Raw genomic sequence first — 13,340 nt, forward strand, 5'->3', positions numbered from 1 at the left:
ACACACGTGCAGCCATGCGGGGCCACACACACATATATATCTTCAGCTAAAACCGTGTGTTTTTAGCTGTTTTCTCCTTGCTTGACCAACAGAGTGCGACAACACCAACATCCCAACTTCCGTTCGACCGCAGAGGGGGATCATGGGAAATGTAGTCGGTGCGTCGGTCCTATAAATTACTGTGAACTTCCTCAAACGTCCTCTTTACTGCGCTAGCCTGAGCGAGACAGGTATGTCCCACCGCCTTGTGCTACATTACAACACAACCTCTCACATTTTAGACCTGTAAAGTTTGAAAAAGTAAATACCAGTGAAAAGAAACCCAATTTACGGGCATATGTGACTTTTAAATTCACAATTTTATCATTTTGTGACGAATTATTGAGGTGAAACGCTAGAGAGGCTAAGCTAACGCTAGCTTATCACATTGAACAACGTGGTGCGGTGCAGTTGCGGCCTAGTCGTATGATCGATAGATTATTGGTTTAAACGCTAATTTACGTGATGTCTTGCAGACTAAGCCCATTTAATAAATCTTAATGTTGTAGCAATGCTGTAAAGTCATTAATATCTACACATTTCACGTGTAATGTTAGCATTCGGCTTAGCTAACGCTGCAAATTCAGTGTGCATCTTAAAACAGCGACTTGTAGGGAAATGTCAGAAATTAGGTCGAATTAAAATTATTTGACAATGTACGTTAAACTGCAAATTGTATTTGGGGTTTTTGAACGCGTTTGTAAGCTGAAACATCAGAGAAACGTCAAAAGCCTCAGATGTGTCATTCAGATGAGGATATATTCATTAACGTTGTAGCAAGATGTACTTTATCTATGCGAACATGATAAGTTGGACATAATTTCAGTGGTGTACTGTGGTCAAATTTAACTGATTCAGTGGGAATGGGACTAGCTGACAAGGATTTTTGCATATGTTAAGACAGCTTAGTCTGATAGCAGTCTGCAATATACTGTGAATTTCTAAGATGAAACTCAAATTAAGTTTCTTTTACAGAAAGAAATCCTGTTTTGGGCAAAAGAGTTCCATAGTGTTTGGTTTTTCATGACTTTAAGGGCTTTGAAATACACTTTTTGTAGTGAAAACTGGATGCACATCATAAATTGAAGATTTTGATATGGATGTTTCTTAATATTTATGAAACTTTTCTGTTGTGAAACTATTTTGTAATTATTTACACTGATTGACCAACCTAATGTCTGATATTCTGACATTACAGGCACTCATAAGCCGCCATGCCCGTTGCCAGGAGTTGGGTTTGTCGCAAGACATATGTCACCCCTCGCCGTCCCTTCGAGAAGTCCCGTCTCGACCAGGAGTTGAAACTCATTGGTATGCTGTGATTTCGTGAACAGTGAAGCTATGTTACCCCCTTTGTTGTCCTCTTATGAATTAGACAGCACTGATCTTGACTGTTTACTGTCCCCTCTTCTTTCTAGGCGAGTATGGTCTGAGGAACAAGCGTGAGGTGTGGAGGGTCAAGTTCACCCTTGCCAAGATCCGTAAAGCTGCCAGAGAGCTGCTCACTCTGGACGAGAAAGACCCCAAACGTCTGTTTGAAGGTACGCAAAATAAATTCTATAACGTCATCATTTGTCAGACTCCTGTGGTGTCAAGAGCTGCAGTGAGGCCAATAAAGTGCTTAACTCAAACAGCTTTATACAGTGTGTGAGATTTTAAACTGCTCCTCTGTGGTTTTCCAGGTAATGCTTTGCTCAGGCGTCTGGTGAGGATCGGTGTGCTGGACGAGGGTAAGATGAAGCTCGATTACATCCTGGGTCTGAAGGTTGAAGATTTCTTGGAGAGGAGGCTGCAGACGCAGGTCTTCAAGCTTGGACTTGCCAAGAGCATCCACCACGCCCGTGTCCTTATCCGCCAGAGGCACATTCGGTAAGCTCTGAGGCTCCTGGGGAACAAGCTTCAAATGATAAAAGGGGTCACAAGTCTTCTTCAGGGACTCATCAGAAACTCAATGCTTCCTCTTTCATCAGAGGACCATCAGCTTGTAAAGCTCTCCGCTGAGATCAGTTATACATTTCAGCAAGGTCAATTCGGTATCAAAACCGTATACCTTGTCAGTAGACATTGCCCAGAGCCAATCCTGCCGCCGAGGGCTTGGACTGTGCCACTGCGGTGTGGCTGTCAGGTAAGGTACGGGGGATTGCACCTCGGGCAATTTGGTGTTTGCTTTACACCTTCTCTTCTCCGATGTGCCAGATACTCAGGCTGATGATTAAACTTACATGTTCAGATTTTCTGTGGTGTCAAGAATTCCTCGTCAATGAAGCCTGCAGTCAATTATGGCACTAAGACATTTACATGTTGAGAGTAATTTGGATAAATAAAATTTCTCCTTTTTCTAAAGTCCTACATTATTTGTCTTGGCAGTGTGCGCAAGCAGGTGGTGAACATCCCCTCCTTTGTGGTTCGCCTGGACAGCCAGAAGCACATCGACTTCTCTCTGAGGTCTCCATACGGCGGTGGACGCCCAGGCCGCGTCAAGAGAAAGAACGCCAAGAAGGGCCAGGGCGGAGCCGGAGGAGCTGACGATGAGGAGGAGGATTAAGAAGGATGTTGACCAGGGAGCGTTGTTCTGATTCTTCCTGTTCTGTCAAAATTTTCAATAAAAATGTTTGGTCTAACCAGAGAACTGAGTTATTTGTTTTCATTCCCCAAGAATATCATAACTGTATAATTGGCTGATGTCTAAACTGTAACTAGCAGGTTAACATTGTAGCATACTTGTTGATGTGAATTTTTGTTTTGAATTATGATTTTGAATTCAAATTTGGAGGTTAAGTGCAGTAGCAATGAATTAGTTTTTTTCATGTCATCCAGCAAGTCAGAATGGTTGAATCAAGCCCCCTATGTTGCACATGATAATTTCCTATTGAAGTCATTTTTTTTCTTGTACACACAAGATTTACAAAAAGGATTCAGATTCATAGGGTGAAAAAAAGGCAAGACAAACTACATTTCAAATAATTATGTTCACATTATATAATGTCAAGGTTTGTGTGACAAGCATCATGAAATCATTTCACTTCAATATCTTGGTATCTGAAAATCATGAACATTTAGGAAATGTGCTGTATTTGGACCATTTATATAACTGAAAAATTTTGTCCGATATACAATTTGTAATTCTAAGTCTTACTTTGCCCAAATTACAGCATTACATAATTATATTTCAATATTCATTTTGTTTCTTTTTGAATCATTCTAAGTGTACGTAAATCAGCAAAAAGAGTGACAAGTAGTTTTTCTGGCCTACAAACATCACATTTATAATGTTCAGCTTGAATCTTTCTAACAAGCTTTACTAGATAAATTCTAGGTAATATCTTGAAGGATACCCTGTTAAGCTTGACATTTATGCCACAGTAGATGCATACCTTCAAACAACATCGAAAGTAATAATAATAAAAAAAGAACCAAAACTATTAATTTATTAAATCTTACAGCTCTATTATATAACAAATTAGGTAACCCTCTCCAATTTATTTTTATTTTATTTTGGTTTGTCTGGTTTTGTACCTACTTGTTTCATTATTTTAAATTATGATTATCTTTAAACTCTGCGCTTTAAACTCCGGTCTTAGCTCCATGTCATTCTACACTGCTGACTTTATTTTTATTTATATTTATTCAGATACTGTTCCGCACTTTACACATGTATATATGTAGATATGTACAGTCTCTTAGTTTTTTTTTTTTTTTGTTTTTTTTTAGGTTTTTTTAAGCATATTCCTTTATATTCTATTAATAATGTGTGCTCTTTATTCTCTGTTCTTACTGTAGGGCACTGTTACATCCCAATTTCTCAGTTTTGAGATCAATAAAGTATATCAGAATCAGAATCAGAATCAGAATCAGAAAAAAATTATTGCCAGGTATAGTTAACACAATACGAGGAATTTGTTCTGGTGGGTTGGTGCAACATAAATATAGAAAAAAAGAAAACAGATAAAATAGAAGATACAAATATAAAATATAAAATATAACAATATAAAGTGCAAAACAAAACAAGTAACACAAGTAACGGTGTATCTATCTCTCTCTCTCTCTCTATCTATCTATCTATCTATCTATCTATATCTATCTATTATTATTATTATATCATTATTTTAATTCTGTTAAGAAAGAGTAAAAAAAAGGTGGGGGGGGGGGGGGGCGCGGGGGGTCGTCCTCCATCAACCAGGAAGTACATGTTTGCAGTATTAAGGGTGTGTGGATGGGTCGTTGGGGTGTGTAGGCTTTTCAGCAGACCGGAGACATCAAACGGTGGTGATTTAACACGTTATAAATGTAAGTAATATAAACTCTCCGACGTGCGTTTGCTAATGTAACTGTTGTTTATTGTGGTTGCTAACCGTAGCTAACAAATGATTAGTTTGTACTCTGAATGCTAACGTTTGCACACCTGAACAGACTGATACAGTAAATACAGACTGGACTAAAGCGATGAAACCTCCTCTTTTTTACTTTTTCTGAGCTGTTTTTGTATTTTTAATCCGTCACAATTTATAAATCATTGACTTCCTTGTGATTCTTCGTAGGGCTATGTTGCTGTAAGCTAACGTTACCGCTAAAACTCACCTGGAAGTAGCTTTGTAAACACAAATGAGTGACAGTAGACACTATTCAGTCAGCTCTGAGCTCGTTATTTGAGTTAAACTACAGGTAAATGCACTACATAACTCATCACACCTATTAAAAGTGATCAAAGAAGTAGCCGTATGCCCCAGTTTTCTCCTTGGCTTCAATACACACTGAAATCTACCATGTCACACACTCAGTTACTTACTATGTTGTCCTAAATTATGGATGAGTCCCTGTGTGTTGTTTCGTGTTGTGTTTTCCATATGTGTTGCATTTAATCTCTTATGAACTTTTATGCAACCTTTCAAAATAACGTTACAAGGTGCTCTTGCATAACTTTTCACAAACCGCTTAAAGGGGAACAACGCCCATTTTGAACATTCCTGGATGTTAGTCCTATGGTCTAAGATAGTCCAAAAATATTAGCAAAAATGAACAACAAATCGTTATGTCAGACTGCCAAAACTCAAATTGGTGATGTCTATGTCAGTATAAAGTCTGGAGATGCTGAATTGGGAAAGATGATGTAAATAAAACTGAGAACACTACTACAGAATAAAGTTAATTTTGGGTATAAAAAAGGAAACAAACATTCTGTTGGTTCACAAAATCAGACTCCCATTTGTTAGCCCTTTTTACACAGTGACTCTGCTATGTGGCAGCTGCGATGTCGCTTCATGCCTCCTTTGTATTTTTCCACAGAACCAAACATCATGTCGCTCCATTGTGTGATATAAGACAGCATGCTGGCACCGCAGAATCAAAAGAGGCGTGACATTTAACACAACAGAGTCGGCTTCTAGTGTGACATACGACTTATGTGTTGGCAGCACTTTCTAAACAATAACAACGGCTTAACATGCTATTAAAAAATAGTTTACCGTCCCTGATATATGGCAGATTATCTCCTCAGCTGTGCAGGATTGTTGATTGCTTTTCTTGTTTTTGTTAAGTTTGCTGTGTTGCTGTTGTTCCCTTATAATTATGAACTGTCCATTAAAAATGTTTTTTATGTGCGTAATTTTCTGTATGGAGCTGATCCGTGTTTTCGTTGGCAGAGCGATGTCTCCTGATGAGCTGGTGTACTTGGGAATCCTCGCAGCCTCCATCCCTGTCGGGTTCCTCTTCCGTTACCTCAGTGAGTATTTTGGAATATAACTTAATGCATTGTTTATTTTTCTGTTGGTCAATGCTTTATGCCATACCTTTTGGTCTCTGTAAGCAACTGTGAAAAAACACTTCTCTTTGTAATTCTCCTCTAAATGGCACAAACTAAAAATTTACCATTGCTGCTGGAAGTTTTGCACTGTGGGACAGAAAAAAATGATCAAAAACTATGATATCATGTTTCTCATACAAAGGATGAACAAAATACAGCGTAACTGACTACAGCTCAAACCCTAACCATCATTACATATCCTGAAATAGGTCGTCACAGCGTACTGGACCATTTATTTATGGAAAGCTTTCTGTTCTTCGACGGGATGAATAAAGTGGAAATCTGCTTAACAGTCTCTGCTCTGTGAAGGATTAGTGATGCTTAATCTGGTGTTCAGGGAGGCCATGAATCATACAGAAAGATGACTTATTAATCTTTTGCTCTGTTCAGGGTTGTGAGTTTTTTTGCAACCTTGTGTAAAGCCTGTCTGCATGCTTCACAGCCTCAGACTTTTGTTTTGCAACTGCAGTTTACAGAACATGTTGTCATGTTATTGTTTTAAAAGCATATCCTTACATATAAAAGTGAATTTTTTAATTCTTTTTGAGGTGAAGTCTTTGGTGAAGACTGTTATATCACGATGGACAAACAAAGTGATCAAAACTGATTAGAAGAACCAGAGATATTGTCTTTTTAATGCTGCACATTCATCTTTCTTTTCATAACCAGCAGCCTTTTGCACCACCTGTGCGGACGTTCGAACATAGCTTAAGTTATATCGAATTATGTTAAAACTTAATTTCGGTGGTTACAAGTTAGTTCTGATGTAAGATATAACTTAAAATTTACACCTACATGTCATTCTTAACTCAACCAATGTCATGGCGGAAAAACTACATTATTTATTGAGAGGGTTTTTTGATGATGATGATGACGATGACCACTTTCCTCATCATTTCGTCCAACCACATATTCTGCACGACAGTCTGCATTCTTTTGATAATTATAATGATGTTGATGTGCACTCTCGATTCCCATTTCACCCAGCAGAGATGCAAAACTTAACTGATCCACTTACCGTTGAATTACAACATGAAACGGATTGGAACAGCTCTCTGAGTCTGAGTTTATGAAAAATGAAATAAACCTGCTGACAGACTTTGACAGTGTTTCAACATATCCGACTCATAAACACCATATCGAGGTTCACTGATTGGCCACAGAAAGTGAAAACATCCTTTGCTGCAGCAATATTCAGACGATTATAGTATTAAACTGACTACTTTCAGCGTAGCGTTTAGCGGGGACTTTGCACCCTAACTGAAGAGAGAAGTTACACACAGCTGGTGCAACAGGCTGTCGGTGCTGATGTTACCCACAATACAACTTGTGTGTCCATTTTGAAAAAAAAAAAGGGCAATATGGGGAAATTCATAGCTTTTACACACTTTTCATCCTGTGTCTCAGGTTCTTTTCCAACCCGATGTAACTAGTTGACTTAATTGTATAACTTTTCTCTCACTTCAGGTCCTCCTGTGAAGCAGGGGGCAGCTCTTCTTCTGGGCCTTTCTGTCGCCATCGCCACCTGTCACATCCACACCCTCCACTCTCTGGTGACGGTGATAGGAACATGGATTATTATAAAGAGCGGCTGGCGGTGAGAGATGAACATCCACTATTACACATATTTCACCAACACACACAATTTTTTAAATATAAAAATCAGCTTGTAACTAACACTTTTTAAATTTATTAATCTACAGTAATTAATATGTCATCAATAAAGTCTAAAGTGACGTCAAAAAACATAGCTAAAAGGTGAAAGTTTTTGCATGCACGTGGATGTTTTTGTTTACATACATACCTTATTTATCTATTTATTTATATAGCACTTTTTAAAACATGCAGTCACAAAGTGCTTCACAAACACATGTACACAGGAAATAAGTGAGTGAATGATGAATTGAGTTTCAGTAACTTACAATAAGGAACATAATACAATGAAGGACAGCAAAGACTAAAACGAAGAAAGAAAAACATAGCACATGGAGTTACTATGGGAACGCTTTCCTATAAAGGTGGGTTTTTAGGAGACGTTTAAAACAGTCAAAGGACTCAGCAAATGCGACGGACAGGGGAGGATTGTTCCAGTTGTGTTTTTATGTGCAAACAAATACATGATTTAAATAAATGGAAATTTTAAACAAATAACTTCTCGTTTCACCAAATGCTGACGCACATGGCACACAACAGGAGTCAAAGAGGACAACATGCACTGCACTTTAGATACAGTGCAGACATAAACTCACTAATAACATTTGTCTCTGTCCACAAGGCATGCCCCAGCACTGAGCCTCAGCTGGACCTTCCTCTACCTCCTCTTCTTCCGTCTGGTCACATGGTTCGGTCTGCCACAGCCGACTCCTTTTGCTAATGCCATCCAACTACTCCTCACTCTCAAGGTACTGAAATGCAGTCAAAGATACTGAAGCACCACATGGTGTCCTTACAGTTTGTGCTTCTTTGTTGACTTTTTGTTTCTTTCTCTTTCTAACTCAGATGGTGAGTTTGGCGAATGAGGTGCACAGCTTCCACATGGAGAAGAAAAAGGACGTGAGCTCTTTTGCCAAGTCTCCCGTCATCGGTGGTCTGTCTCAGGAGCCCTCCATCTACGATATTCTGTCCTATAGCTATTGTTATGCCGGTATAATGACCGGTAAGTCTGTGGAAACGTCCTCTCTGAATGTTACTGAAGTTATATGAGTTCTGATGCTTTAAGTGAAGGTTGAGAGATGTAACAATACGTTTGTGTGTGAGCTGTTTATATTCACGTGTTGTTGTTGATGCTCATTTGCTTTTGCATGAATTTTAACTGTTGTCTCTCTTTGTCTCACTCTCCGCTACTTGTCCAACATTGTGTGAGTCCATATCATTTTCAGTACTATGTAGAATAACTTCCGGTTTTAATTAATATACCTCTACTCTTTTTGTTTACTTTCTCCCTTTTCCTTTCTTTGGAACCACACTGTCCTCCACTGTTCCTTTTTGTGTCTTGCATTTTCCTTATTGTCCATTTTCACTCTCCTCTTAACACCACCTGTGTTCCTTAATCTCCTCCCTCCGTTTCCCTAAAGGTCCATTCTTTCGCTTCCAAACGTACATTGACTGGCTGAGGCAGCCGAGCCCGCAGGCCCTGCCCGGCTGGGTGCCATGCCTGCAGCGTCTGAAGCTGGTTCCTGTCTACGGCGCTCTGTTCCTTGCAGTCAACTCCGTCTTCCCACTGTCCTACGTTCGCACTGAGGAGTTCCTGGATCACAACGTTTTCTTTAGGTATTGTTTCATTGCATCACTGCCCTGATAATGTCTGTTAAAATTACTCTCACGTCATGCTCTTATCAAAACTACCTCTGAGTAATATTTTATATTTCCTGAGTTGTACTAGAAGCCAGTTAACTTAAACTACAGTGTATTGATTGTACACGTGTCACAGCTAATTTCTTGCAGAGTCTGGCTGCAGTTTGTTGTAGAGGAAGGTAATTGAAATGTTGCATCGTATAGCTGTCTATCTGTCTTTAATCGATTTTTAAATGCTCAAAAAATATGTCCTCAGGACACTGTTGCATTTTATCAGTATAATGTGATCAAAATCATCAGTCACACACAGTCAGATGGCAGTGAATTTTCTGAATGCCAGGTTGTCTATAGGCTATATTAAAAAAACTGAGAAACGAATTGTTGAATATTTGTATTTAGCAGCCTGATCTACGTCAAATAAAAACAATCAGATTTGGCTACAACCTTAGAAATTAGACAAATCAATTCAAAACAAAGCATAGATTACTATTTCTAGTTAGCTAAATATCACAGTTCTATGGTTTTGGACCATAGTAGTAGCAGTATTTAGGGTTAAATGTCTTTGTGACATCTCTGCAGTTGTTTGGTAAGATAGATGTTAATGTTGCAAATGAGTGTTGCCAGTATTTTGAGCCTGGACGCCTGAGCAAACTGGTTTGCTTTATCTCGAAAACATGAGGATAAAGGCAGTGAGCAACCTGGCAAGAAATATGTAGCATATTAAGAATTAAGTAGATAGAGAAAATTATTATTTTTAAATCAGAGATAAAAATGTCCAGAAACTATCTTTCTAAATATTCTAACTGCATAAATATGTTACAGAATTATGTGTCGTTTACTCAAGTAATTTTCTTTGGCAATTTTGATTTCTGTTTATTACTTTTTTTTAGAGTTTTTTGCAATTTTTTCTCTTCCTAAGTTTCTCATTGCCTTATTGTTGTTAAAAAAATTGCCTAGGTTTTAAGGAGTTAAGATAGAGATTAATGATACACTTTTCTTTCGTTCTCTGTCACCAGGTTTTTCTACATGATCGCTGTGTTTTTCGTGTTTCGGATGCGTTTTTACGCGGCGTGGTGCGGAGCTGAAGCTGGCTGTATCAGTGCAGGTCTGGGCTGTTATCCAGAAAAGGCGCTGTCCAAACCTGGAGGAGGACCCACCGTCAACTACAGGTACTTGATCACAGGACTGAAATAGGATGCATCAGTATTTACCCACGTTGTTAAATTGAACTGCATCGCTCACTCACATATTTGTATATGTCAGCGTTTGAATATTCTGTTGTTGAATCTTTGTTTTCTCTTATTCAGTGTTGTTTTTTTTGCAGTCCAGATCCCTCCACTGAGGAGAAATATGACTTCAAAACCATCCAGAACATTGACTGCTACAACACCGACTTCTGTGTGAAGGTGCGCCACGGCATGCGTTACTGGAACATGACGGTGCAGTGGTGGCTGCATCACTACATTTACCCCAACGCCCCCTTCAGAGCCTACGCTCTCAGGTATGTGCATATGTGCGCCACAGGTTCTGAAAATACCACGTGATACCCCAAACTTGTCGATAAATCCCTTTGTGGTGCGTTTTGGCATCAAAATACCTGTATTGGACCTGTGCTGATTCAAAATATTAAAGATTTCAAATGTGAGTTCATATCAAAGTACTGCTCACCCGGTGTTTGGACCTAGACTCAGGAGCTGGAGCTGAATCATTATTAACAGTGGAACCAGCACTTACAGGAGCGTAGGAGAACGTCACTTGATTAGTCTTAATATAGAGATTGATCCGTGAAGAAGGTCTCTGACAGAAGGACTTCACAGTAAACATGATTATTTACTGCCAAATGTGAGGTCATAGCACTAACCTCAGATTTATGTTTTCTAGTCATTCTTTCTTGTTTACAATCTGCTTGGATCTTTAAATGTCAATTTTCTGCAAGAAAACCCGTGAAGCTCCCGCTCTTACATTTAAGCATTTTATTTTAAAAATACTTTTTACTTTTTTAGCTAATTCTGCTAGACATGGCTTATAAATGTAAATGTTAAAAATAGTACTGGTGATATTCTTTGTTGTTATTGTAAATACATCCCATGAGAAGACAAAAACCAACAGTGTCTTAAGGTGTTTTCGAACCAGACAGAGCTGGGGACTCCCTGAGAGAAACTGCTCAATGGGGAGCTTCCCCGAGGACTACATACCTTCAGGGCTTTGTTTTTCTGTTTGTGTCCGCACCACCAAGAGGAATGCTTAAGTGGCGCGCTGTAAGCTGGCCAGCAGTTGTTGATGCATTGTCTCTTTCGCAGCTCAGTAAACTTGTCCTTTACTGTCAGTCCGTTTGTCCGTGCTTTCATCCATTTATTTTGTTGTGAGCTGTTGTTTGTGTTGTCTGTTGTTTACACGGCTAACAGGTCTTTTAAAGTGGCGGTTGCTGGTGCTGCTTTGGCTCATGGGTTCGACCAATCACTGTACACTTCCATCACTCATAGTTTCTCTTATGCTAGGAGAGTACCTACTCCAAAATAAGGACTTTAAAAGTCTCAAAACAGTGTTCTGAGAATTATGATCATTCCTAGTTCTCGCTGTGCAGACAAATCAGAAAAAGAAGTTAGAAACATTAAAAAGATCCTTCAGTCTGAAAACGCTTTTATTTCTTTTCTGGAAATCTGTCCCCCTGAATATGCAAATCTTTGAAAAAGGGTCCTGATTAAATGCATGAAGACATAAATTTGACTAAATGTCTTACAAAAGCTGGAGTTTTCAGCAAACACTAAAATAGGAGGTAAGAGTAAATTGTTTTTGGACTGACTCAGCCATTGATTTGGTTTACTGGTGAGTGTTTACGGCAGCAGGATGGTGTATGTGGGAGTGATTTAAAAATAAACTAAAGTCTTTGTGTTGATGGAAATGGAGGAGTATGTCACCCAGTGCTACAGTGTGGCTTATTTATGTGTTTTTTTTTAATAGGTTTTGGGACAACAATAGACATTTATTGCATCACGCTTTGGCTACCCAGAACGTACTTAGGATGATTGTTGAATTTGGTTACAACAATTAATATAAGCAGACAAATACACTGTCTCACATAGCAAGTAAACAAGCATAAAATCCAGTCAAAATGAAACAAAGGAACCAGTTGAATACATGGACGTGTGCAACTTTTTAAAAGGATTTCAGTGATTATTTGAATAGCCATCACATTTACCAAGGGTGACAATTTTTCTATCCTTAAAATTTGGCTTAAATTCTTGTTACTTATCAGCTCAGATAGTTTTAGCTCCCTGTATAAATTATTCCACAAAGACGGGGCAGCATATTTAAAAGCTTTTTTGCCAAGTTCAGTTTAAACCTTTGGGGTTTAACTATTATGGAATATTGTGGGAGGCCGTATCAGTTTTGGTTTTTGCACATGTACGTACATAAATAAGAAAGAATCAGCCCAGGCAGAGCTTTTTATACAAAGAGCAACCGATGTGAGAGTCAGCAGACGGACAGAGGAGGCCATTTAGCAGTAATGCACAGTGGTGCACACGGCCAGTAATAAAACGTAAAGCACAATGGTACACAGTATCCAACTTCTCTAGCTGCTGGTCAGATGCATTCATAAAGAGCAGATCACCGTATTCTAATAAAGGTAAAAAAGTTGCCGAAATCAAATATTTTCTTGCTTGAAGCGAGAAAACAGGATTTAATCTTGGAAAATAAACTTTGATAGCTCAAACTTCAGCATCTCCTGTTTTTGTGTGACTCTCAGGGCCGGTTGGACCATGTTCATCAGCGCCTACTGGCATGGACTGCATGCCGGCTACTACCTCTCCTTCCTCACCATCCCACTGTGCATCGCCGCCGAGTCCGCCATGGAAGCCTCTGTCCGAGCTAAACTTGGTCCTTTTGGACAGAACGTCTTCGACTGGATCCACTGGTTCCTGAAGATGAGGGCCTACGACTACATGTGCATGGGCTTCGTGCTGCTGAAGGCCTCTGACACCATCAACTACTGGACGTCCATCTACTTCATCATGCACGTTATCGCCGTCTGCTGCATCGTAATCGGGAAGGTTCTGAAGGGAGGGAAACGAGAAGGAAGGAGAGGAGAAAAGGAGGAGAAAAGAGAGGGAGAGAAGGTTGAAAATGTGAAAACTGGAGAAAAAACAGACTGAATGGTACAGAAAAAACTGGGATGGATACTTTATCGGGACATGAGGAGGAGGTA

General features: G+C 39.2%; 2 protein-coding genes across 2 annotated transcripts; both read left to right on the forward strand.

The window, feature by feature from the left end:
* Positions 1–147: 147 nt before the first annotated feature.
* rps9 (ribosomal protein S9) lies at positions 148–2,665 on the forward strand. The gene is made up of 5 exons (XM_042489921.1): positions 148–230; positions 1,238–1,350; positions 1,458–1,580; positions 1,722–1,908; positions 2,407–2,665. The coding sequence occupies exons 2-5, from the start codon at positions 1,254–1,256 to the stop codon at positions 2,582–2,584; spliced, it is 585 nt and encodes a 194-aa protein (XP_042345855.1). The 5' UTR covers positions 148–230; positions 1,238–1,253; the 3' UTR covers positions 2,585–2,665.
* Positions 2,666–4,246: 1,581 nt separating this feature from the next.
* mboat7 (membrane bound O-acyltransferase domain containing 7) lies at positions 4,247–13,290 on the forward strand. Its single transcript, XM_042489878.1, has 9 exons — positions 4,247–4,326; positions 5,679–5,758; positions 7,307–7,436; positions 8,115–8,241; positions 8,339–8,495; positions 8,914–9,109; positions 10,150–10,302; positions 10,458–10,634; positions 12,882–13,290. Exons 2-9 carry the CDS (start codon positions 5,683–5,685, stop codon positions 13,285–13,287), a joined length of 1,422 nt encoding a protein of 473 aa, XP_042345812.1. The 5' UTR covers positions 4,247–4,326; positions 5,679–5,682; the 3' UTR covers positions 13,288–13,290.
* The last annotated feature ends 50 nt before the right edge of the window (positions 13,291–13,340 follow it).

The sequence above is a fragment of the Plectropomus leopardus genome, chromosome 7 (assembly GCF_008729295.1).
Source record: "Plectropomus leopardus isolate mb chromosome 7, YSFRI_Pleo_2.0, whole genome shotgun sequence".
Taxonomy (NCBI): domain Eukaryota; kingdom Metazoa; phylum Chordata; class Actinopteri; order Perciformes; family Serranidae; genus Plectropomus; species Plectropomus leopardus.